Below are 27,105 nucleotides of genomic sequence, written 5' to 3' on the forward strand. Positions count from 1 at the left end.
ATAATCAAAAAACAACAAGACTAATTTCAAAACCCTCTGTCTCTCTTTTTAAAGCACTCGATAAATCTGAGATTAAAAGTGCAAAGAACTTGGGAGGTACCATACAGTGTGCCAAGTAACAGTAACTTATCATACAGTAGCAGAGACTAGTCTTCTTCAGGACTAAAGTATGATTAGGTACACATGTCCTAGGATGAACCCCCGAATACACTTCTCCCTTATTTGGTAATGAATCTGGTGGTTCAAAAGAGACATAAATAAATATGAAGGTTAATTTGGCCATATGATGCAGGAACATATTTGCTTGAAGGCCAAAGAGGGATCCACTGAAGTGGACAAAAACGGCAGAAAAATGTTAAGCGTGATAAATCCTCTCTAAGGTTTTAACTTCTGAACCTCCCAAACTGAATCAATCAAAATCGCAGGCAGTAAGCCGTATTTGGCCTTTACAGTCAGTCAAATAAATAGAATATGTGGGAGGCACTTTTGGCCCCAAAGAGGAAGTAATCCTACATAATGGGGTGTTAATGTAAAACAATATTTTTTTGTGGAAATGCCTAAGTGAGTTTATGAACTGCAATTCAACAGTTTATACTGTACGTACCACAGACACCAGCCGGGTGATACTTGTTAAACAACACTCATTGTCAACATAATCTGTCAAACATCACAGAGGCTACATAATCACACAGGAATTAGGCTACAATGTGAGCAATATAGCCCCAATAACCTCAATAACCTCACATAAGCCATTTATATAGGGATAAAGGGAAAGTAAGCTATACATAATTACCACACCTCATGCCTGCAGGAAAATGGCTAAGTCAAGTCCTGAATGAAACATTTACATTACACGCACGCACGTACGCGCACACACACTCACACTCACACACACACACACACACACACACACACACACACACACACACACACACACACACACACACACACACACAAACTGATTTGCTGCTGTGGGAGAGACAGTGGAGGAGAGGCACAGGATCGAATATTGGATTAAAACCAGGATATAATTATGTGATGCATGCTACCTCTGATCGAACAACACTTTAACTTCAAGTGTCTGTGTGGCCTAAATTTTGGCGGACAGGCATTCAACACTTGTTTTGTGTTCTGCTTTTTTATGTGTTTGTATTTCAGCGGAGAATGAGCTGGCTATGGAGTAGCACATATATTCCAATCTATTAATCACTGCATCAGAATGAAACATTGTATTCAGTCAATATTGAGTGCCGGATGGAATATTATCACAACACTGTACAGTATGTCAAACTCATTTGACAACCACAGGAAATGTAATTTTGGAGATACAGTGTTATGCCGAGCCCCAACAATATTCAAACAATATTGTAAAGTCGTGAGTGAAAAACAACCAATAGATAACTGTGGGATGGAGGATGGCTGATTTAAGCAGTCATGCCTGGCCTGAGTCAAACCCTATTTGGACTCAGAGCTGGGTGTCTGTGTCTGCGCACCTTTATCCACCACAACAGGATAAATCAGTCACCTCCACAAACATTCAGCGAGAACCACTGTCCGGCCAGAAGTTACCATCTGCTCTCCTTTGTAAAAGTAGGTTTATTTCCTTGTTGTGGCTATATGTACGACAGTATACACCAAAGGCATGGCAAGCAGTGTGTAGCCGCATGGAAATAAAGGGTGTTTTGTGATCTTGAAACCGTGGCTATCGTCTGTCCAACTGTTGAGCCTGTCATAATAACTTATTGTCAACTATCCACAAGTTTCCTAGGGCATTGAGGGCATCACTTCCTGTCGATTTGATCAGGTATCAGGGATCAAATCGACAGGAAGTGATGCCCACAATGCCCTCGGAAACTTGTGGATAAGAGATAACAGTCATGGTGAGAGTAGAATAGTCATTCGTATAACTGGGATCAGTTCTAGTGAATTAGAGTTAAAGTAAACAATTGGAGCCTACTTTGATAACTACAGTACTACAAACACAAAGTTTTAGGAAGCACATATAGCAGGGCCAATATTGAGGGCTTCTTTCTGGAATGCAGTTTTAAGATATGCTTTTGGTATGTCATAAGCTTTCATAACAACCCCCCTACCCCCCCCCCCCCCCCCCCCCCAGGGTTCTTCCATCCATCTGCCTTCTTAGATGAGCTGCAGGCTTCAGCAGCTGGTGACCATCAGTGACAGGTTTAGGTTCTTGGCACTAACAGGATATGTAGTCAAGGCTTAAGGTGCTGGCATGAACATCTCCCCGCCTCCCTGCGCTCGATCTGGGGTTGGACGGGTCTAATCTGCCCCTGATAACGCCACTTGCCCCACACAGCTTGTAGCTTGATGCCCAGCGTTCTCCGCAGTTCTACCCAGGAAGAGCCCCCCTGCCAAGCCCCCGTGGCTAAAGCCAAGAGAGCAGAGCTCCGTGGGCCGAGGAGGGAGAGGTGCAGGCAGGCAGCGTTTATGCAGACCCACATAACTTTCAGCGCATAACACTTTAAGTGATGATGTGACAGAGTGCAACGGAAGGTGACAGTGAGAATTTGAACTTTGATGAGGTGCACAGGCGCTCACAAGCATTCACACACTGCTGCAAGCGCGCGCACGCACGCACACCGATCTACACCACACAAAGCCAACTTCTTCATTTTCTGTTGTCTACAGGTGTTTTGTGCTGTTTTTGTTGAACAGTAGGAATACCCGTTACAGTATCCTTACTGCTTCTGCAGTACGATAAGATACTTGAAATCTATAGTCATGGTAGGGCTGAGCGTTATGACTTCAGAACAATATCATGATTATTTCAAATCTTTGCCTCTATTACGATTAATTAACGATTATTTAATTAAAAAAAGAAAAAAAGCGGGAAAATAGCAGATCTTGTGATGGGCTTGTAGATCGGCTATTTTCACTATTTGTGTACACCACCATTGTACAACAAAGAGAATGATATAGGGTTAAGTGGTCAATCAGACTAATTGATTTAGTCAATTATACAATTAACCTATAGCAAGATTAAGTCGGTCATTGGTTCTAAATATCGGTTTTGATATATATATTCGGTTAATTGCCCAGCCCTAAGTCCCGGTAGAGTAGCTTACAGGTTTTCTTGAATACTAGTGTGCCTCATTCAGCACTATGTGGGCTGGGCAGCAGGCTGCAGTGCAGTGAGAGTACAGTGTAGTGTAGAGCTATACATCTACCCTGATGCTTCCACTGCCGTATTGACTTCCTGTCATCCACGGGGGAAACAGAGCAGCAGTGGTGTGAAGACACCTGAATCAGCATCCAGTGGTTTTCACTTGCCAATGAGAGGAAGCACACTGTCACTGCATCAACAACACCCCAGTGATGGAAGAAGTACCGGTACTCATTTTTTATTTATTTAAAAAAAAGTAGCAATTACCAAAATATAGAAATGTTTTCTTCTTTTTTTTCTCCTTTTATTCAATAAATTGAAAATAGCCGATCTGCAAGCTCACAACGTGTCGTGTCGTATTGTGACCTTGTAGGTCCAAATATCTGAGGTAACTTGTAACTACAAAAAAACTATAGTTTTCAAATAATTATAGTCGAGTATAAAGTACAGTATTTGCCTCTGATATGTACAGTAGTGGAGTAGATGTATAAATTATAAAAAGAAAATGGGAATACTCAAGTAAAGTTAAAGTATAGAATTGTGCTTAAGTGGACTTAAGTGTACTTAATAAATAATAATGATAAATAATAAATGTACTTAGATACTTCCTACCACTGCATTGTTCAAATCACACTGACATACGTAGCCTGTGTATGTCAGTAACACATAAAGCTGATGCATGGTGTGTTGTTTTGTGGTGGGAAATATAAAATATATGGCTTGGAAAAATCTAAGAGAAAATCGGTGTAATTAATTTTTTTAATAATTTATAATTATTTGTTTTAGTTGAGTTCATCACAATCAATAGGTAAAACATTTCTCTTGATGAAAAACATGCCATTTTTTGTATCCATCCTTAACAGGATGTTTCAGGATACCAGATTCAGGTTGAATGTTTTGCATGTATACCGTAGTGAACAGTTTGTTTAACTGGCCATTCTCTCACATCAATGTGACTCTGGAAACATCCACACGAGAGATTTATGTGTCTCTGTGTGTTTGTTTGCGTACTTTCGCGCATTCTGCTTCAGTCCATTATCCACCACGTTCTGGAATGAGCCGTGTGTTGTGTGTGTGTGTGTGTGTGTGTGTGTGTGTGTGTGTGTGTGTGTGTGTGTGTGTGTGTGTGTGTGTGTGTCTGTATGCGTGCGCGAGCATGGCCGTGCGTCCATGTGCGTGTGTATGTGTGAGTAGCTCCCAGCTGACACCAGTGGTAGAGCTCAGAGTGTGACCTCTATTCATCATTGGTCAGCAGCACAGTGGGCAGAGGGAGATCTACTGCAGTGGGTGTTTTTCCCTGCAGAGGGCAGAGAGAAGCCTCTACTAGTGTCCCTACCTCTGTAAAGATATTTATCTTCCTCTCCTGCATACAGATCCTCTCTCCTCTTGAATGCGTGGTTCTCAAAGTGAGGTTTGGGGCGAAATGTGTTAATATAACATCTAAATCAGTTGAACCACTTTAGACTTACATAGGCCCGTATATTTGTCTGTCATTAAATGTTTGGATGAATTGAGTACAAAGGACCCCAATGGAAACAAGCCATAGTGCTTTCTTGGTTTCTTTCCTCTTAACAGACCTTGTATTGAACTGTACTTCCCTGTGCTTGTCTTTGCAAACTGTTAATAAAGTATTCATTCAATCAACCAATCCATGAAAATAGCCGAGCTTTTAGGTCTGCTATAAAAAAAAATCTTTGAAAATCTTTAACAATCTTTACAGGAAAAGTTTGAGAACCACTGCTCTAGATTACTCTACCTCCCATCCCCATTCTCCTCCATCCTATTATACATTGTATACCATAAAATCCTCTGTAAAAAACAAAAACCCCACACGTTGTTGAGCAGAGTCCCATAGGGCTCAATACTAGTGACTTTTCTGTTTTCACTCTACCTAAAATGTCTTCGCTCTACAGAAAATAGCCAATCGCCAAGCGTTGCGACGCGTTGTGAGCTTGTCGATCTGCGGGCATAGTATACTCCATTCTCCTTTTTGCAATAAAAACAGCAATAGTCAAACATGCTGATCAGTGTGTCACTCACACACACACACACACACACACACACACACACACACACACACACACACACACACACACACACACACACACACACACACACACACACACACACACACACACACACACACTCACACTCACACTCACACTCACACTCACACACACACACACACACACACACACACACACACACAATACCAATTTCATTCATGTACATTAACAACAATTCTGACCAATATCATTTATCCCCATATATGGTCAAAATGTAAATACCTCACATATGAGGTTAAGCCGTATGAGTTATTAAATAGTCATCGTACAGTTTGACCGTCACTAGAGCATAACAGAGCAGAGGCAGTGATCGCAAACTTACCTCTGCTTCCCTCCGATGTGTTCAAACACCACTCACACATCCAGTCAACCCGTGAGTGGAGGAGTGGAGATTTACCCTTTACACACACACACACGCACGCACGCACGCTCACTCGCTCGCTCGCTCATTGACATTTACACACTCACACTCACACTCTCTTTGATGGAGCAACCACCCCCCTCAGTTCTCCTTTCTGCATGACTGCATTAAATCGTGCACACAGCACACACACATACACGTTGCATGCACGCACACGCACACGCACACACACACACACACACACACACACACACACACACACACACACACACACACACACACACACACACACACACACACAGGTGTTTGTTAATGCCTGTCGCTTTAGGTCCTCTTTAAGGGTGGAGTCACGACTTTTAATTTGTTATTCACGGGCTCCAGTGATCCTGCCTGCTGTCATGTCTCTGCTATCCGTAAACTGCCTCTAAACCACTTCAACAGGATGGTCCAGGATTCAACAGGAAGAGTTACTACAGGGGGTCTGCCTACTTTGATAGTAATATATATAACATTTATTTTGTATTATTGTTCGGGCCACTGCACAGTCCTCACACCTACGTCGCACCAACTATCCGACCAATATGCCCATATATGGAGATCATATTAGTCAACATGACACACGCCATATGTGGGTGTAGCTGCAGTGGGAACTCTATCGGCTATAGTTATGTCTGAGTCATAGTGACCCATAAGACAATTTTAATATACTAGAGCTCACACTTAGTCGCACAACCGATTCGACCGATATGTCCATATATGGAGATCCCTGATGTCAGCAGTATATGCCCATATATGGGCATGCCCCCATACAGTATATGGTTATGTCTGAGTCATAGTGACGGGGTGGTCCGCCGGCTGTAGCAATAAAGAGCTACTTACTGTAAACTAAGTGATTCTTGCATGTGAAGGTCAAGTCAGGCTGATATGAAGCTTCAGAGGGCAGGTCTGCAGTGGTGGAAAAAGTACTCAAATGTTTTACTTAGGTAAAAGTATCAATACCGCAATGTAGAAGTAATCTGTTACAAGTAAAAGTCCGGAATTGAAAATTTACTTGAGTAAAAGTACAAAAGTATTGGTATCAAAAGTACTAAAAGGTTTGAAAATAGCAGATCTACAAGCTCACAACGCGTCGCGATGCAACCCGTTGTGAGCTTATAGATCTGCTATTTTCAAATAGCCTATGTATAAAATAGGGCTAAAGTGGTTAATGTATGTTTTATAATGTAATAATTTATATCTGCAAAGTAACTAACTAAAGTTTTCAAGTACAATATTTGCCTCTGAGAAGTAGTGGAGTAGAAGTTAAAGTATAGACAATTTGGAAATACTCCAGTAAAGTAAAAGTACCTCCATTTCTTTTACTTAAGTACAGTACTTGAGTACCTGTACTTAGTTTACTTTCCACCACTGCAGGTCTGACTGTTTACATTCTGCACAACACCTCTAATGAATGCAATAACAGCTGTGACTGTCAATGAACTGGGAATTGATGCATCCCACTGCATCTTGGTCAACCACAATTCACTTTTCATACAACGTCTGTTGGCCGTCTGTATTCTGACTGCCTATAGCTCATTCTAGTTGGGCTCGAGCCACATTCTAATAAAAATGTGATTAAATTAAAGACCAATAGTAGGCTACCTAATTGATGTTGTCACCCTGTGCTGTAAATTAATGAAGGTGTTGCTCACAGCAATATAAGCATTGAGCGTTGGTTGGTCTAATAATAAACTGTTAATTTATTGTCCCATGGAGGCTGATGATTTTTGCTGTCAGATAATTATTGAGCGCAGTTTGAGTATGTGGTCATATGCATATTTATTGCTGTGTTTACTGTATGCTAATGCTGCTCATACATTGATGTACACTCTTGCTGTGTACATGGCTGACGTGTAAAATATACCCATTGATCAATCATGCAAATGTTCATCATAGTCATACAATATGAGTGTACTCTAGTATTGCAGATTATTTGTTCATGGTTTGCATTAACATTGAAAGCACTGTGAAATTCTTCACTGTTCCATTTTTTCACTTTCAGTTAAATCTGTTAAATTGTCACTTTTTTACATTATAAAAGTATAGACACCTGTCCATTGAACTCAATGGATGGGGGGCGGGCGGTCACTCGTTCTAAAAAACAATTAAAAGGTTAAATTATTTTCCCAAAGATGTATTTTGAGCTGAGAAAATGTGAAAACCTTTTACTTAGAATTACAGTTTTCAGAATTAAAAACATCTTCTATCAGCTATATGTGTGACACCAGAGAGCGCCCTCAGCCTTTCTACTCACCATTTCCCTCCTGTAGCAACAGTCACGTGGTGTAGAAGAGAAGACCCTCTCCACTTCTGAGTCACTGAGCCTTCATGATGTCACGAGATGAGTCAGAGAGATCAGACCTCCCTCCATGTCTATTGACAGAACACCAACAGATCAATCAAAGTGAGAGGGAGATAAGGAAGAAGAAAAGGACAGAAAGGAAGGACTATATAGTAATTATATTAGACTATATGAGTCTGTCCCCTTTGTGTGCAGTCCACTGATGGTAAACAGTCTAGGAGGTTGACAGTTGGAGGCTTATCCCACCTTCTCCCTGTCAAGGACATACTATAATCGCTGGTCTTTAGTATACACCCACAGACATTCAGGCAAAGTGATACGACACGGTGTGAGCTTGTAGATCTGCTGTTTTCGCTATATTTTTTTTACTTAAAAAAAAAAAACATTGCCGTATATTATCACCACAATAAGATATTACCGTCACAAGATCAATAGAGTTAATAGTAAAAAAATATTGTGATATATGATTTTGTCCATATCATCCAGTGTTCGCCCACAATCCTTTCATCTAGTGACAGAAAAAAACAGACTGAGGTCTAATGCTGACTAGAGTCAATAAAACACCCTTTATACTAGTCATATGGAGGCAGACAACAACATAATCCTACCTCTGCTAAAAAACAAATCCACATACCCACCTCTAATAACACAGCAAGCAGCCACCAGCAATTCCCAGGTTTGCTGCCAGATGGGTATTCCTTGTTAAGGACAAGGTCCCGACCTCTGCTGTCTCTCAAAGCTGCCATGATGGCTGCTTAGGGTCACATGCATATGGAAGAGCATATGTCTGAAATATGCATTTTAGAGTTAGTTAGATTAAAAACTAAATCATGCAATATCCTATTATACCATAATACTCAGTTGAATGAGTTAAGCAGTGAAGGTTAGTTACATCATCAGATTTCAGCTAGAAATGTGAAGAAACCAATAATAGAAAGCAATGTTAAGTCTGCCTTCCCAGCACTACCAACAAAAACATGAATTACTGTGCTCATCTAAAAAAATAACACTCATTCCTGGACAGTTTTATCATTATTACCACCTGGAGAAGAGTACCACCATTTGCAGGTTTCATTTCTCTAATGTCCCTCTAGTGCCCTCCAGAGGGTGGTGATAAAGACTGGCAGAATGGCTTCAGCTCCTGTCTCTGTATAGAGAAACAGAGAAAGTGTCAATATATGGTTCCAGCGAAAGCTGTGTTATTACTGTGGGTCAGTCTCCTTCTACTCTGATGTTTTCTCACATTCCTACGTGTTAATTTAACACAGTTGTCACTCTTAGTCAAATCAACACCCAGGATGTTCAAGTGTAAAGCAAAGAGAGGAACTCACAGGTCTTTTCCTAACTCATGATGACCCTTTACAGTTTGAGGCAAAAGGGAATGAGGCAAGGACAACCAACACCATGCCATCAACCCACACGTTTTCAGTAAATGTCTAGCACAGGGGTCTTCAACAGGGGGCCCCTCGGGGGTCCTCAGAGTTACTACAGGGGGTCCGCCAAATCTTTGTGTGATAGGATTTTCTTTTTTTACATTAACCACTTGAACCCTAGCATCCCTTTTCTGAGGAGAACTTTAGCCAAAAAATAGCAGATCTACAAGCTCACAACGACTCGCGCTGCGAGGCTATTTTTGGCAGAGAGTTATAGGTGTAGAGGGAAAAAAGAGCTGGAAAAGTTTATCTGAAACACATTTTTATATAATATAGAGGGGGTCCCTGCTTCATCTCTCTCTCAGTCTCAGCTAGGGGGTCCTTTCCTTGGTCTGAAAACGTTGAAGACCCCTGGTCTAGCAGCTAGCCAATCAGTCAAAGTCAGGTGATAGGATTAGTAGTAGCCAGTAGCCTACCTGATTTTCTTCTCACAGAACTTAGCCTACTTTGAACTTGAACAAAAATACAATGTTAGTCATTACTTTCATGCATGCTTGCAGTGGGCTACATGCTGAGAACCATTTAATGTCCACTCAAACCAGAACAGAGTAAAATGACGAGGACCAAACCAAACCAAATCCACACACCTGTATTTATAGTGAAACACCACTTAATTTACTGTCCCCCAGTGATACAGTATAATAATAGGATTTACAGCACAAACATCAAGCAATCTATATACGTTGCTAAACTGACCTCTAGTGGTTATATTCAGGCATCGAGATAACAAAGTTACTGTTGCTGCACACACACACACACACACACACACACTGTCTCGAAGGACTGTCTGGATTTGTTAGTGTTTGCCGATGTGGAAGTGAAATGTGTGAAAGGCGAATCTCAATTCCGTCTTTCAAGAGGAAAATGCCGCCTCGAGCGTCTGAGCCTTCCTCAAAGTCGCGATCCCAGCCTTACAGAAGAGTTTGGTTTCGTTTCTGAGGAAATGAAACTTCCACGGCGACGTGGGTGTGCGTGGGTGCGTGAGCGCCTGTGTGTCTGTGTGTTGACGTGACGTATGGTAGCAGCGGTGTGACTCCCTGAGTCCCTGTACATGTTATCATTGACATTTGAACCGGGGTCGACCGAAAGAACCAGGCTCTCTTATCCGCTCATGGTGCACCTTAGCCCGGCTACACTCCACCAACACCACCACCACCACCACGCTGACTGAGCCTCCAAGGGAAGAACCAGAGCTGTCAGTATATCCTAGGAGTCAACACTCCTGTTCTGTTCATGAGCTCAGCTCTACTGCTAGTACTAAGGTACGCACGGCTGCTTCTAATGCTATGATTTAATGCTGATATAGCCCTGAAACATGACTGTCATACAGACGAGCGTCATGTGAACCATATGGCTAATGCTGATATAAAATGCAGCCACAAAATATATAGGTTATATTTAGGTTTATAAGCTCAGTTACAGAACTTACAGTAATGGACCGAACTGGTGGTAAGAAGTAATTTTAGGCTACATACTAGTGCAGAGCTAGCCCTGAAACATGACTCATCATCCGTTGTGTGATCCATGGCTAGTGCTGAGCATAAAATAATACACACTATTTTGTAAACACATGTAAAACTCATGCACCTGAATATCAGGTTTATGCAGGTATACACTTACATAGCACATGAGAGCATGAGAGAGAGACAGAGAGAGAGAGTTATATTTACAGTTGGTGAAATTCGTTTTTATGCAGGCTCCATCGTTTTAGTTGTTTTCAGGAAGAGAAAAGAAGAGTGGGGAATCTTAGGAGAGTGGAGAGACAAGTGATGAGACAGACAGACAGACAGACATGAGAGAGAGACATTATACAGATATGGCATACACATACAGCAGAGATGAGTGTTTTTGATGGACTGTATATTGTCTTTATTTTCTGTGTAAAGAGAGATGTGTGTGTGTGTGTGTGTGTGTGTGTGTGTGTGTGTGTGTGTGTGTGTGTGTGTGTGTGTGTGTGAGAGAGAGAGAGATAGCCATGTTACACTGATGGCCACTTTGTTGTAAGATGTGATAATAAACTACGGTAATAAAGATGGATTTGTCTTTAGACTACTAGTTGTATAGTGATACCAGTGTGCATGATCAGGAAGGATTTATGGTGGAGTAAAACTTCCCATTAAAACATACAGGATAGCGATAGGATATGATGGAAAAGATGGCACAAGTCAAGCATCTTTAGCTTCACTTGCGTGTGTGTGTGTGTGTGTGTGTGTGTGTGTGTGTGTGCGTGCGTGTGTGCGTGTGTGTGTGTGTGTGTGGGTGTGCGCATGCGTGCGTGTGTGTGTGTGAGCATATTTATTTGTTACTGTATGTGTGTGTTTATGGTGGATACGTGAAATAGTCTTCCTAGCACTGATCATTACACGAGATTTACATTATTTTACTCAATATGTTTTATTCTTGCAGTGTGGGATACAGTTAGGCATAAAGGACCCTCTGCCACACAATGCAACCCCTTCGAGTCGCCGGCGTCCTCCTTCTCTTTGCGTGGCTCACCTTGGGCCTTAAAAGTCCCCCCAGGAAAAAGACCTGCCATGTAGAACATGACAGCGCCGACTGCAGCCACCTCAGCCTCTCGGAGGTCCCCTCAGACCTCCCTAAGAACATAACCAGCCTGGACATGTCGCACAACAGATTGGTGAAGCGGCTACCCGTCGCCTCCCTAGCGCCGTACCGGGGCCTCCTCCATCTGGACGTGAGTCACAACAGCATCTCCATGCTGACGGAGGACTTGTGTCAGACACTGCCTCTGCTGCAGACGCTGAACGTAGTGCGCAACCAGGTGCATCTGCTGAAGACCAGCGACATGAGCCAGTGTGTCAACCTAACACGGCTTTACATCGGCTACAACAGGCTGAAGTTGAAAGGGGAGCCCTTCTCTGCCCTGCAGGTACTGAACAGACAAGGGAGGGCCAGGCAGGGCCGGAGACAATATAAAAATCCTTAACCTGTTAAGAAATGTTTTGATTTCTTTGGCTATTCAAAAATAGCAGATATTCAAGCTCATAGCTTGGCACAGAGTGCCGCGCTATGAGCTTGTAGATCTTTGAATATATATATTTTTAAAGCGAATATTTGCAACTAAAATCTTTGCTTCTGGGGATTCTACAAATGTCTTCTAAATCCTAACAGATTTGTGAAAATACTTATGTTACTATAATCAGTGGTTCTCAAACTTTTTCATGTCAAGGGCCCCCAAAATTATATGCATTTGGCCGTGGACCCCCATCTCAAAATATGTTATTCCAGGTTTTTATTTTCCTACTCATATAGTTTTAATTATTTAATTTGGTGCCCACTACTGTGGGGTATTTTTTTCACTGTGTTTTCACATACGTGAAATTCGTCCTCTGCATTTACCCATCCTAACTGTTAGGGTTTTTCCACACACTTAATCATAAATAAAAGCAAATAATATAATCAGGTGGGTGTTCAAGGAAGGTATGTTATTGATTTAATGCTGAAATGATAATAAAAGTCTGTCTGAGTAAAATGATAACGATAATGATATGAGTAATGCCATTGAGCAAACCCTAGCTCTACTGTAGCTCAGTATACTGTAATGTACTCTGTTTAATATTAGTTAATGGTCCCATTAACTCATATTCTGCCTTGGTTGTTCTTGCATGATTCACAGAGCTTGACCGTTCTGGATGTATCCTACAATAACCTGGCCTCTGCTAGGCTGGGCTCTCAGCCACAACTCCCCAGCCTTGAGACCATCAACCTGTCGGGCAACGTTATCTCTACCCTGAACCCAGATGATTTCTCCTTCCTCAGCCAGTCACCGTCCCTACGTGTCCTCAATATGTCCTCTCTGCCCCTGAAAACGGTATGAAAGTAACTGAGACATGGGAAATGAACCTTACTTACTTATTTATGACCAGAATGAAAGTGCTACTTCCTTTCAGTTATTGTTCTGTTTCCTATTTGTTCCTTGCTATTGTTCTGTCTTGGCCCCAACAGAGGGGAATCTATAATATCTAAAATTAGGCTGCTGATTATTTAAAATAAAAGTTGTTAATTACACAACTCAACAACTTTCATCCATGTCTGAAATCCACAAGTGGTGAAGTCAGACTCACAAACGTGAGAGCGGATCACTGTTGAAGGATACAAAGAAAGGGGAAGAAAGAAATGTATACATAAACAATGTTAATATCGTTTGTATATTATCCATCATGTTGGAGTACTATTGCAGAGTCATAATCTAAATAGTGTGTTAACATAGAAGCACATGCTAAATTGGAAGAGTTGCATCTCCTGTGTGGTGGTAAATGTTAATTGGGTTTTCCATCTTGTATTTTTTGCAGTTCACATCTGGCTGCTTTAAGCCCATTGCCAGCGTCCAATTTGTAACCATGGACAGATGTAATTTGGGCACTTTGAAAGTTTCCAAACTCAGCTCACAGCTGTCTGGGACTGCCATTAGTTACCTTTCTCTCCGGGAGGTGAAACTAGTTACACTCACAAATACAACCTTCCGGGGGTTGGAGAGCACCAACCTGACTATGCTGGATCTATCCAGGAATGGCATGGGGAAAATAGAGCAAGCTTCCTTTCATTGGCTATCTAGTTTGGAGGTTCTGGCCCTGGAGGACAACAAACTAAAACACCTGACCAAGGACACGTTTCAGGGATTGGGAAATCTGAAAAAGCTAAATTTGAGAAAAGCTCTGGTGAAAAGCAGCAGCTCTGCCACCCCGATTATCGATCCCTTCTCCTTTCAGCCATTAAGTGCACTGGAGAGCCTGACCTTAGAGCACACTAGCATCCGAGATATCAATGAACACACGTTCACAGGTTTGACAAGCCTAAGCAAGCTGGAAATGGGCTGGTCTAGCTGTGCATCGCTCAAAAGCCTCACCAATCGGACGTTTGTTTCGCTGGCGGGATCACCTCTCAGGAAGTTGAACCTGACAGCCACTGCCATCGCCCGGATCGGCCCTGGGGCATTCTCCAGCCTCGGGAACCTCACTTCTCTTCTGCTCGGCTACAACTTCATCAGGCAGAAACTCACAGGAAAAGAGTTCCATGGCCTCGGACAGGTTCAGGTAATCAACCTCTCGAATAACCGCCAGACGATAACGCTGACCTCCGCGTCTTTCGTTAACGTGCCCAGCCTGAGGTACCTAACGCTGAGCAGAGCCTTGAACAGCACCGGGGACCTGGATGTCAGTCTGTTCAGGCGGCTGTCCAATCTGACCCTTCTGGACCTCAGCAACAACAACATTGCAAATATCAAATATGGGCTGTTCGAGGGGCTGGAAAACTTAAAGGTGCTCAGACTCCAACACAACAATTTAGAACGGGTGTGGAAGAGCGCTAACCCAGGCGGGCCAGTGTTGTTCCTCAATTGGCTCCGTAGTTTAACCACCTTGGACATGGACTACACTGGGCTGGATGAAATCCCCCTGGAGGCCCTGAGAGGATTGAGTAACCTCAGAGAGCTCAGCCTCAGCTACAACGTCCTCAACAACCTCAAGGACTCTGTCTTTGATGGCCTGACCTCACTGCGGGTCCTGCGCATGCAGAAGAACCTGATCACGGCCGTGAGGCCGGAAGTGTTCAAGTTGCCATTGCGCAACCTCAGCCTGCTTGTAATGCAGAGAAACCCATTTGACTGCACCTGTGAGAGCATGCTGTGGTTCGTATCCTGGCTGAATACCACCAACACTACCGTGGACGACCACCTCAACGAACATTACATGTGCAATACCCCACTTGCCTATTCAAACCACACCGTCCGGAGTTTTGACCCTCTGTCCTGCCAAGACATGACTCCCTTTCAGGCCCTCTATATATTTAGCAGCACCGTTGTCATAGCGACGATGCTAGTTGCCCTCCTGGTCCGTTTCCATGGATGGAGGATTAATTTCTACTGGAGCGTCTTCGTCAATCGGACGTTGGGTTCCAGTGACGCTACCGTCGAAGAAGGCAGGGTGTTTGAGTATGATGCCTATGTCATCCACGCATTGAAGGACAGTACCTGGGTGGAGAGGAGTTTGCTTCCCTTGAGTTTGCTTCCCTTGGAGGACGAGAAGTACATGTTTTGTCTGGATGATCGTGATTCGGTGCCCGGCACTACACAGGCACAATCCATCATGGATAACATGAGGAAGTCCAGGAAGATTTTATTTATTGTCACCGAAAGTCTCCTCGTAGACCCCTGGTGTAGACAGTAAGTCAAAAAACATTTTGCTTTTATATATATTCTATTATATGGTACAATATTTGTTCTCACTGCAGAAGTGAAAGCTTTTGCTTGAAAAGGACTTCCTCATCACATTTGTTTCACTTCACACTGCATGGTGAATTGTTTATGCTTATTTTAAAATAGCTTCTTGAATCAACCTCTCTCTCTCTCTCTCTCTCTCTCTCTCTCTCTCTCTCTCTCTCTCTCTCTCTCTCTCTCTCTCTCTCTCCCCCCCCCCCCCATTCCAGGTTTAAAGCCCACCATGCTCTCCACCAGGTGATTGAGGCCAGCAGGGACTCAGTGGTTCTGGTATTCCTGCAGGATGTCCATGACTACAAGTTGTCCCAATCCCTGCTCCTTCGCAGGGGCATGTTACGACCGCGCTGCGTCCTCCACTGGCCTGTCCACAAGGAGAGGATTCCTGCCTTCCAACAGCAGCTCCGCACAGCACTGGGACTCACCAACAGACTGCATCAGCATGGATGATACTCTGTTGATACAGTACACTGTTTTTATTTGTATATAAGAATATCATACAGAGGGAAATGTATGTGCTTCAATGGGAATAGATTTTCTTATATTTTTCTTTATGTGAGATCGTATTTTGTATAAGCCCCTTGGGATATATGAACAAAAAAGGGTTTCCAAAGAAGTACTGCTTGTCAAAAAGGTGTGAAATGCAGACTTGCAAAGAAAAGTATTCCAAGGCACTCCGTCTTAAGTGAAAAAAATATATAATTTATTTAGAGCAAGGCAAGAACATTTGACCAACGGGTATCGACCCAGAAGGTCTTCATCAGGGTCTGTCTCTGTTTCCCCTTGGGATATATTTAGGCTTTAGGCATTTTTTTTGTACTACAGATACATTTGTATTACTAAGAAGTAGTAACAGTTTATTGTTTTAACATGTTTTCAAGTTTGGTGTTGATGATATACATTTATATCAAAAATATAAATCAAAAGTTTATCGTTTGTACCAAATTCAATGCTCCAAATCCATGACACTGGAGTTTAAACCGGGCTTATATAAACCATAATCACACCATATTTAGATAGATTTTTCTGTTCAAGTTGTATTTTTAAGCTGTAAAGCAGTGAAATGTAGTTGTGCATACTGATAGAAATAAATTCTATGGTTTGTGTTCAGGTGTGGTATCTATGCTTTGTGTTGAGATGAGATGGGGATTTTGCAAAGCCTTATTTAGGATGATATATTTCTGATGAGATTTATTTTCATTCCATAGTCTTGTAATATGTTGTGCAATTCTGACATCTAGTGGAAAGTGTAGTAAGATGCAGTGTTGCTTTTTGCAACTATTAACTCAGTCTAGTGATACAGCTGAATTTGTTGTGGCTTTTCCCTTCTCTAACGAGAACAATTTAGCCCAGTTTATTATTTCTAGTTGTGGAACCATACAGCACAATCTAAATAACAGCCAAGCAAATGTAATGGCTTCAGTGCAGACATTGAAACATTTAACATTGTACCAGATTAACTAAATGTGTTTTTTGCTGACAACTTCAATTTAAACTTTAAACACATTCTATACTATCAGATCCTTTATAAAATATGATTCAACATTTTCACTTATGTTATATTCATTTTAGACATTTGTAAATTCACAACCATTCTAAATACTGTATTGATATCATAATTCAGCTAGGCTACTAATATAAGGAACTTGGATAAGTTCTTACCCAATACATACTTTGCCTTGTTTTGCCTCAGAAAAGAAGGTACATTCATTTTCAAGTTAATATCTATGCATGATCAAAAACCTTAAGTAAAATTGTGTTTTCAAGTGAAAGTGGCAGCTTGTCACCTGTGTGTGGGTGGCTTGATCTCTATGTTTGTGCGTTTATCTCTCCCATGTTCCACCAGATACAATTCCCTTCCCCTTGAACATTTAGGAGGAGGAGGCATGTGTGAAGGCTAGAGTCCAGCTGAAACTGGGTGAAAGCAACAGACCACAACTGAGCCTTCAGGGAGGCAGTCAGGTGTTTCTGTTAGTCTGGCCAACATCTCACAAGCGCACGTTGCTAAAGAGATGGCTGCTTTAGCTACCTCGACAGTGTGTCTGTTGGGAGTTAGTATTTTCATTGCACTCCTTACCTACCTGACCTTCCGGCTGCTCAGGCAATACCTGTACAAATGGAACCTGATGAAACCTATTCCTGAGATTGGTGGAATGTTACCCATCATTGGTAATGCACTGCAGTTCAAAGCCAATGCTGGAGGTGAGTGGAATGACATTACACTATAAAGCATGCTTAGATTCTACTTGACTGCTTGGATTCTACTATGATTGTCAAGACACATTTCAGCTTGAGAAAACAAAATGCTACGGTTTAGGTCCATGGGGATGCTATATGCAAGTTAGATGACTTCTTTAAAATGATTGAAAACTCATACTTTCACATTTTCCATTTTCAGATTTCTTCTGTCAGATTATTGGATATACAGACAAGTTCAGAGACGCACCACTGCTTAAAGCGTGGATTGGACCAGTCCCATTCCTCATTCTGTTCCATGCTGAAACTATTGAGGTATACAGTACTGACATTTACCATAGGAGCTGCTCCAACATCATACATGCATTTATCTTCCATTGAACAATGATCCTCCTGTCTCACATGACCCAGAATACTGCTTCTAGCCTCCTCAGAGATTATTCAACAGCACTTAAACCAGGACCAGAGAAATGGCTGTATCCCCAAAGCATTGTCTTCTAACTTAAATCCAGGGGTCCGTTTGGAAGTACAGCACTGAGTGCACTGGCCTATACAAACTAATAGGCGAGTGCGCTCCGGTGCGCAATTTCCGAACGCACCCTCAGTGAATTTCAGTTTAGGTTACTGAAGTACAAATTGCAGTAAAACTGTCCATTACTAAACTTGCATGGTTTATCAGTAGGGGGAAACTGTATGCAACTGGGAATGTAATACAACAAACAGCTTTGCATTCATCTTGCAATTCACACGTTTTGTGAAATGTAAAAAAAATATTTTTGACTTGCTAAAATGTATCTCAACATATACAGTATGTGAACATTTATTTCCAGACTGTATTTTCAATATGTTTTGTTTGTTTTCTGTGCCCTTCAATATATTTTTTTGATTACGGGTGATGTGGTTGTTGATTCTCCACACTGTGTTGTTTGCAGACAGTTCTAAACAACCCTGTACACATGGAAAAGGCTTATGCATACGAGTTCCTCCACCCGTGGTTGGGCACAGGCCTGCTTACCAGGTGAGTCATCCTCAGCAGCCACTAAGTGCCCAGCACCTGGAGAAGGAAGGTACACAAAGGCCCCTTCAAGTGCACATCACTTAGTGGGTCCAATAAAGACGTTTTTGAAATTTATGCTCCTCAACATGTGAGCTTGCAGGTCTGCTATTTTCGGAGCGTGACGCCGTCGTGCAGACGCGCACCGACGTATCAATCAGGCTTTTATCAGTCCCTCCTCGCCTTATGTCCTTTCAGCACTGGGACCAAATGGCGCCAGAGGAGGAAGATGCTCACACCCACCTTCAACTTCTCCATCCTGACGGAGTTCCTGGAGGTGATGAACGAGCAGGCAGAGGTCCTGGTGGATAAGTTGAAGAAGGAAGCGGGCAAAGGCCCCTTCAACTGCTTCAACTACATCACACTATGTGCACTGGACATTATCTGTGGTAAGTGGCATGGTCATTTTGATTGTTTTGACTCTGATGAGCAGGGACGTGCACAGATAGACTCTAGGTGGTGCTAGAGCACCTGCCCTTTGCCCTCTTGACCAGAAGTGCCCTTTTGAAAAAAAGAAGAAAAAAAGTTTTTTTTTTCCCAGTTTACAGCAGGGGTCTTCAACAGGGGGTCCGGGACCCCTAGGGGGTTCTCAGAGTTACTACAGGGGGTCCGCCAAATCTTTATGTGATATGATTTTTCTTTTAACCATAACCACTCGAAACCTAGCATCCCTTTTCTGAGGAGAACTTTAGCCAAAAAATAGCAGATCTACAAGCTCACAACGCCTCGCAGCGCGAGGCGTTGTGAGCTTGTAGATCGGCTATTTTTGGCAAAGAGGTATAGGTGTTGAGGGAAAAAAGAGCAGACCAAGTCAACAAAAAAAAGTATAATTTACTTGAGCACCTGCCCCTCAAAATGTCTGTGCACGCCACTGCTGATGAGTCAATATTCATACCCTCAGAATTAAACTAACACTGCGGATCTCGCTGTGTATTTCTTTTGTCAATTTACAGACTGCCTCCTTCAAAACTGATTGGTAACAACGTATTTGTATTCATTACTTTCTCACCCATGCAATGAAGACTTTTTTGTATTTTATTTTTATTTTGGCGAGGTCAGCCAGTGATCATTTACCGTGTCCTTCTCAGAAACTGCAATGGGAAAGAACATCTTCGCGCAGAGTAATTACGACTCAGAGTACGTCCAGAGTGTGTACAAGTGAGTCCTCCTGCCATCTGCCTATTTTCAGGAGTGCACAGATGTTATTGCCTGTCTGTCAACCTTTGCCTCATTTCCCCAGACCCGACCTGACTTGGACTGACCTGAACTGTCTGTAAACATGACCACGGATTATCAAACACAGAGCTCGGGACAGATGAGATTTGATAAGACACTATATTTATTGATCCTGCAAGGGACATTCTGTCACCAAGGACAGCACAGCAATTTAAAAAACAGTACAGATTACAGGGCAAGAAAGAAAGTACAGTACTGTACTGTAAGTATACAGTGTACATGTAGCATGGTGGAAAGACACTACAGTGGACAGACACACACAGACACACACACACACACACACACACACACACACACACAGTCTTGATACACTGCGGTGGTGTGCCATGTGTTTGTATGTATCTCTGACTTCAGGATGAGTGACATAGTAAGCTGCAGACAGCGCATGCCATGGTACTGGCCTGACTTTGTCTACAACTACTTTGGTGAAGGTCAGGAGCATAACAAGAGGCTGAAGATCCTCCACTCCTTCACCTCCAGTGTGAGTGTTGTGGTTGGGAAGGCAGGACAGGGGCACTGGGGGGAGTTGTATAGTGTTTTTTTGCACTGGGACACAAGGTTATGGATCCCAACATCAACATGTTAAACAATGCTGCTCGCCTCTTTTACAGTTTTGTTTCTTCCTGTATTTCTTTTCTTTGTCTTGTTTTTTTGTAATGAGGATGCAGACATAGGAGTTTTGTGTGGGGTGGGGTATGTGGGTGGTGTGAATGATTGGTTGATTGAATACTTATAACAGTTTGCAAAAAGTATAGAGGTCCAGTTATACAATCATGCTAAAAGGATAACACCAAAAAGCCTGAGGGCTTGTTTCCATTGTGAACCTGTGTATTCAACTCATCAAGAAAGACATATAACATGCAATACGATACAAGTCCAGGTCCAGTTGCAAGTGCTCTTTTATGGCGGTTTTGAAGGAGGGTAGGGAGTCACACTTTTTGATGGCTGTTGGTAGGGCATTCGCCGCATTCCACATTTTGGTGGTATAATAGTAGAATGAAACCTTGGCTCATTGCAAGTTGCTGTACTCTGTTCTCTACCCTGAGCCATCCCACCCTAGCATAATGAGCAGGGGTGAGGTGAGTCCTACATGTGAGGTCTAGTAGCAGTCTGACTAGTTTGTTTTGAGAGGTCTTTAGTTTAGATTTTAGTGCCTTTGAGATGCTTGAGTACCATGAGGTGCATGCATAGTCAAAAGGACATTGGATGAGTTCTCCAGCTAGTGTCCTCTGTGCAATCCTACTGTCCAATGGGGAGATCTTGGCCAAAAATAGTATTCTTTGGTTGACTCTCATTTGAGTCATCAGCAAACAAGAACAAATTGCAGTCACATGCTGATGTCATGTTGTGTTGTGTGTTTACAAAAAAGAAAGAAAAGAAGACAAATAAAGAACCAGACCAGTCAAACATTTGAAGCGGTATACAAATAAAGAAACACCAGACCAGTCAAAGGTTGCCCCAATGAGGTAGAACAAAAGCTTTAAACAGTTTTTTATTTTTTTATAGAGGCGACATCAGGTTGTATACAACGTATTCAGCACTTTTCTTCTAGTGAGCAAGCTGATCATTTCCTCCTTTATCCCGCTCTCAGTGCATATTTGCGTTCAGTGCATGTCAATTTCAGGACACTCATAGATGAACTCCACTGATTTCTGCCCTGTTTGCAGGCAGTGGTAGAAAGTAACTAAGTACATTTACTCAAGAACAATTTTGAGGTATTTTTACTTTACTGGAGTATTTCCAATTTTCTGTACTTTTACTTCTACTCCACTACATCTCAGAGGCAAATACTGGACTTATACTCCACTACAAATATTTGAAAACTTTAGTTACTAGTTACTTTGTAGATTTTGATTATTATTACAAAACATACAAACCACTTCAGCCCTATCATACAAACCACTTCAGCCCTATATAATAGATTTCGGACATTTCTACAAGCTCACAATGCGTCGTGAGCTTGTAGATCTGCTATTTTCAACAGATTTTTATACATTTGAAAACTTATGAAATGGGACATTCTGCATAATGAGTACTTTCTACTTTTGTTACTTCAAGTACATTTTGATACCAATACTTTTGTACTTTTACTCAAGTAAATTTTGAGTACCAGACTTTTACTTGTAACAGAGTATTTCTACATTGCAGTATTGATACTTTTACTAAGTAAAATCACCACTGATTGCAGGTGATCTATGAGAGAGCACACTACCTGAAGCACTACTACGAGTCAGACAGCGAGTCTGATCAGGGCATGAAGAAGAGGAGGGCCTTCCTGGACATGCTGCTGAAGACCACCGACGAGAACGGCAAAAAGCTGAGCCACGAGGACATCCAGGAGGAAGTGGATACCTTCATGTTCAGGGTGAGAGAGATCAATTGCATGATATAGTGCTCGTTTAATACCTGTGTTAAGGAGTCTGTGCGTGCATGCGTGCGTGCGTGCGTGCGTGCGTGGCGTGCGTGCGTGGCGTGCGTGGCATGAGTGCGTGCGTGCGTGCGTGCGTGTGTGTGTGTGAGGGGGAGAGGGAGTGTGGGTGTGTTTAACCACTTGAACCCCAGCAACCCCAAAAATAGCCGATCTAAAGCTTGTAGAGCTGCTATTTTTGGCAAAGAGATTTGGTGTAGATGGAAAAAACTGGGATGTTCGATATTGACTTTTTTTTTCCGATATCCGATATTCCGATATTGTCCAACTCCTAATTTCCGATACCGATATCAACTGATATCGATATATGCAGGCTTTTTCACCAAAAGTCAACTAATTGTCAGGTATCAACATCACATATCTAATAAAATAAACTACCTATAATAGCAATATAATATCTAATAAATCTAATATAACACAGTGATGTTGTTAGGTTTTCAATGAAGTGAGTGTCGGGACTCACTGATGGTCATTTGAATGAGTCCCACTAAGGTTAGATGTTGGCCTATTTGACAGTGCAGAAGCATAATTGCCTTGACGCCTATAACATTAACGAGCATCAACGAGTGTCCGCTGGACACAGACACACGCACCTGCCCTCTGCAGTGCTGTCATTTTAAAGTGTCTCATTTCTCTCCAAAAGCCCTTGAATATGATGGAATATGATTAGGGATTACTGTGATTATGGTAAGCTCACATTTCATATCACACACACCAAACTTATGTCCTTTTTTCCTTTAAATAAAAACCGATACAGATATTTTCCGAAATTACATTTTTATGCTAATATCGGCCGATAATATCAGGAGGCCGATAATATCGGCCATCCCAAGAAAAAAGCATTCCAAGTACAAAGCCAACTTGGCAAAGACATTTGGTGTAGATGGAAAAAACTGGGATGTTCGATATCCCAGTTTGCTGAGAGAGAGATGAAGCAGGAACCCCCTCTACATTGTATAAAATTGTGTTTCAGCTAAACTTTTGCTGCTCTTTTTTCCCTCTACGCCTATAACTCTTTGCCAAAAATAGCCGATCTACAAGCTCACAACGCCTCGCAGCGCGAGGCGTTGTGAGCTTGTAGATCGGCTATTTTTGGCTAAAGTTCTCCTCAGAAAAGGGATGCTAGGGTTCAAGTGGTTAATGTAAAAAAAAAAAAATCATACCACACAAAGATTTGGCGGACCCCCTGTATTAACTCTGAGGATCCCCTAGGGGTCCCGGACCCCCTGTTGAAAACCCCTGATCTAGAGGGATTCATTGGTTGATTATGTTGACAATTATCTCTCTCTTCTCTCCCCTTCCTTCCTTCCTTCCTTCCTTCCTTCCTTCCTTCCTTTCTTTCTTTCTTTCTTTCTTTCTTTCTTTCTTTCTTTCTTTCTTTCTTTCTTTCTTTCTTTCTTTCTTCCTTCCTTTCTTCCTTTCTTCCTTCCTTCCTTCCTTTCTTTTCTTCTTAACCTCCTCAGGGTCACGACACCACGGCGGCATCCATGAACTGGTCGGTCCATCTGCTGGGTTGTCACCCTGACATCCAGGCTAAGGTTCAGCAGGAGCTGCAGGAGGTGTTTGGTAAAGACCGCCATCACGTCACCCGGGCCCGGCGTGTCCCCCGGGGTCGCCTTCCTCCACCGGCTCACTTCCATGACATCATCTGTTTTCCAGACCAGAGGGTCTTTATTTGACTCCTCTGTGTCGCACGTCATTTCGTTGCTGTCAGGCAGAAACCTTGTATCTCCACATTTCAACTTTTCATGTTTTTTTTCTCCGTAATATTGATGCCCTACTTCGTCATACGAGAACGTCGCACAAACGTCGTGAAAATAGCAGATCTACAAGCACAAGAAGAGTAGGGCTTTTAGATCTGCTATAGAAAATAGCAGATCTATCTTCAGATAGCAGATCTATTTTCAATAGCAGATGCTATTGAAAATAGCAGATTTACAAGCTCACAACGCTGAGGCGTTGTGAACTTGTAGATCGGCTATTTTCAATCGTTTTTTTAAATAATAAGAAGAAAGGAACGGTTTCCACCCGACAGCAACGATTTGTCCAGTCTGGGGGAGTGTGTAACATGGATAATTACAGCACACAAAGCTCCAAGACAAAATATATAGGGAGAGTAATTGAGTTATCATCGCCGTCAGGCAGAAACCTTGTATCTATATATTGATTTTTTTCCCTCGTAAATTAATGCCCTACTTGATCATACAAAGGTGTCCCACAAAAGTTGTGAAAATAGCAGACCTACAAGCTTGTAGCTTGTAGATCGACTATTTTCACTGTTTTAAAATGTTTTTAAAATGATAATAAAAAAGGGAACGGTTTTGGACAGGACATACACGTTTTCCACGTGACAGCCATGTTATGTGTGTGTGTGTGTGGTGAGTGGCCATTACTACGGCCGACACGGTTTCCATTACATAAGCCCAGCGGCCCCTGTGGCGAGATTAGGTGCAAACGTTTGCGCTGGTCCAAATCGCAGTGGAACGGGGGGGATATCTGAAGCTGTCCTCTGGCATCCCGACATCCACTCGATTCAGAATATTAATGTGACATCTTTTCCCAACAGCAAATTGCAGTGTCCAATGTTAAATGCATTAGCCCGCTACGTTTACAGTAGCTGTTTCCTGCGTTGAAATAACACATCACATGTCTATAGGGAGTATACTGTAGCACGCTGCCCTATAAAGCCAAAGTGCAGTAACTACGTTTTTTATTTTTTACTGATAAATGGGTTTAAAAGTGTTTCAACTGGTCAGTCAAATGAGATATCGGCATATAAGTGACATTGCACTAGTTGTATATCTGTTCTTGAGGTAATCGTTTATCCCCCAAAATCACAAAGGCTAATTTGACCTTTGGGATACACAAACAAGTCAAAAAAGTTAGTTACTGCACTTTGGCTTTGTAGCGCAGCTCCCAAACAATGGGTAGAGACCCATTTTTATGGGTCACGACGAGTAATTATCCCTTTTTTCTTGTTTCCTAATTATTTTCTAATTCTAAATCATTTCAGAAATTTGTCCTGTACTTCCGGGGTCCGGGGACCCCCAGGGGTCCTTGAGGGGGTTCCAGGCGGTTCCCAGCTAAATTAGTTAATATAGCATCAAAATCAGTTTAACCACTTGAACCCTATATACTATCAGCTACTTGAAAATAGCCAATCTACTTCGTGGATGGGGGTCTGTGGCAAACAATATTGTTAATTTGGGGGTCCTTGACATGAAAAAGCTTGAGAACCACTGCTATATTTGTCCTGTCTTTGCTGTAGGTGACTCTGACCGGCCTGTTAACACAGAGGACCTGAAGAGGCTCAGGTACCTGGAGTGTGTGGTTAAGGAGTCTCTGCGTCTCTTCCCCTCCGTGCCATTTTTCGCCCGTAGCATCGGTGAAGACTGTGAGATCAGTGAGTGATATAGTAGGCTATTCATCATGGGTAGGAATGACTCGGTGGGCGATTCCCGCCTCCCCCCCTTTTCCACAGCTAAATAATTGCTCCTGTGGCCACAGATGGTTTCAAGGTCCCCAAAGGTGCAAACGCCATCATGATACCTTACGCTCTGCACCGCGACAAGCGCTACTTCCCTGACCCTGAGGAGTTCAGACCGGAGCGCTTCCTGCCAGAGAAATCCATGGGGAGGCATCCATATGCATACATACCCTTCTCCGCTGGCCTCCGCAACTGTATAGGTAAGATCAACTGTATAGGTAAGATCAACTGTATAGGTAAGATCAAATGTATAGGTAAGTGTGTGCGTGCGTGCGTGCGTGCGTGCGTGCGTGCGTGCGTGCGTGCGTGCGTGCGTGCGTGCGTGCGTGTGTGTGTGCGATCTCGTGTGTGGGTACATACACACATGTCCGTTCGCGACCGTTTCATACCGTTTCCGTTCGCCGGAAGTCCCATCCACTCCCATGTTAAAAAAACGGGACCACGGTCCCGTTTTTTTAACATGGGAGTGGATGGGACTTCCGTTTTTTAACATGGGAGTGGATGGGACTTCCGGCGAACGGAAACGGACGCGGAACGGTCGCGAACGGAAATGTGTGTATGTACCCACTGTGTGCATGGATGGGTGCCTACAGGATATGATAAGAACCATGACTATGCTTAAAAATCAGAGAGTGATCCAGCACACTGTCTGGAACTTGCAAAAGATACTTTATTCAGTAACAAGGGTTCGGTCCTTAGACTTTCATCAGGACATACTGTATCCTTAGACCTTGATGAAGGTCTAAGGACCAAAATATCGTATCCAGACAGATTAGTTCCAGACAGTGTCCGTCCGGGAGCACTCTCTCATTTTATGCTTGGATTTTCCTATTATCCTATGAACCTGCTGTCGCTAAGGTGTGCTTTAGTCAAGACAAATAATTATACACTGAAGCAGTCCCATCCCTTTGTGACTCTGTGCAGGTCAGCGTTTTGCAATCATGGAGGAAAAGGTGATCTTGGCATCGATTCTGCGCTACTTCAACATTGAATCGTGTCAGAAACGCGAAGACCTCCGGCCAGTAGGGGAGCTGATCCTACGTCCAGAGAAAGGTATCTGGATTAAACTGGAGAGGAGAAAGCGCCAGACTCCAGGATATTAGGGTAGTTAGCAGCTGGTCAGGGATTCAAACATGTTTCACTA

The 27,105-nt window shown here is 42.6% G+C and overlaps 3 protein-coding genes across 3 annotated transcripts in view; all 3 read left to right on the forward strand.

The window, feature by feature from the left end:
* LOC311033576 (ecto-ADP-ribosyltransferase 4-like) overlaps positions 1-19,477 on the forward strand; it is a 178,267-nt gene extending 158,790 nt beyond the window's left edge. The window contains exon 4 of the transcript XR_014599500.1: positions 19,352-19,477. The gene's annotated coding sequence lies outside the window, so the exon portion shown is untranslated. The remainder of the gene's footprint in view (positions 1-19,351) is intronic.
* Positions 10,163-16,873, forward strand: tlr3 (toll-like receptor 3). Its single transcript, XM_084079315.1, has 5 exons — positions 10,163-10,590; positions 11,735-12,218; positions 12,966-13,160; positions 13,642-15,509; positions 15,773-16,873. The coding sequence occupies exons 2-5, from the start codon at positions 11,775-11,777 to the stop codon at positions 16,008-16,010; spliced, it is 2,745 nt and encodes a 914-aa protein (XP_083935441.1). The 5' UTR covers positions 10,163-10,590; positions 11,735-11,774; the 3' UTR covers positions 16,011-16,873.
* Positions 17,573-27,064, forward strand: cyp4v2a (cytochrome P450, family 4, subfamily V, member 2a; the record flags this gene model as incomplete). The annotated part of the gene is made up of 11 exons (XM_084071729.1): positions 17,573-17,762; positions 17,959-18,071; positions 18,689-18,774; positions 19,009-19,199; positions 19,899-19,968; positions 20,401-20,527; positions 22,235-22,411; positions 23,938-24,040; positions 25,743-25,877; positions 25,982-26,161; positions 26,886-27,064. 11 exons carry the CDS (start codon positions 17,573-17,575, stop codon positions 27,062-27,064), a joined length of 1,551 nt encoding a protein of 516 aa, XP_083927855.1.
* Between the last annotated feature and the right edge of the window lie 41 nt (positions 27,065-27,105).

Source organism: Gymnoscopelus microlampas, assembly GCF_963454915.1.
Source record: "Gymnoscopelus microlampas genome assembly, chromosome: 2".
Lineage (NCBI taxonomy): Eukaryota > Metazoa > Chordata > Actinopteri > Myctophiformes > Myctophidae > Gymnoscopelus > Gymnoscopelus microlampas.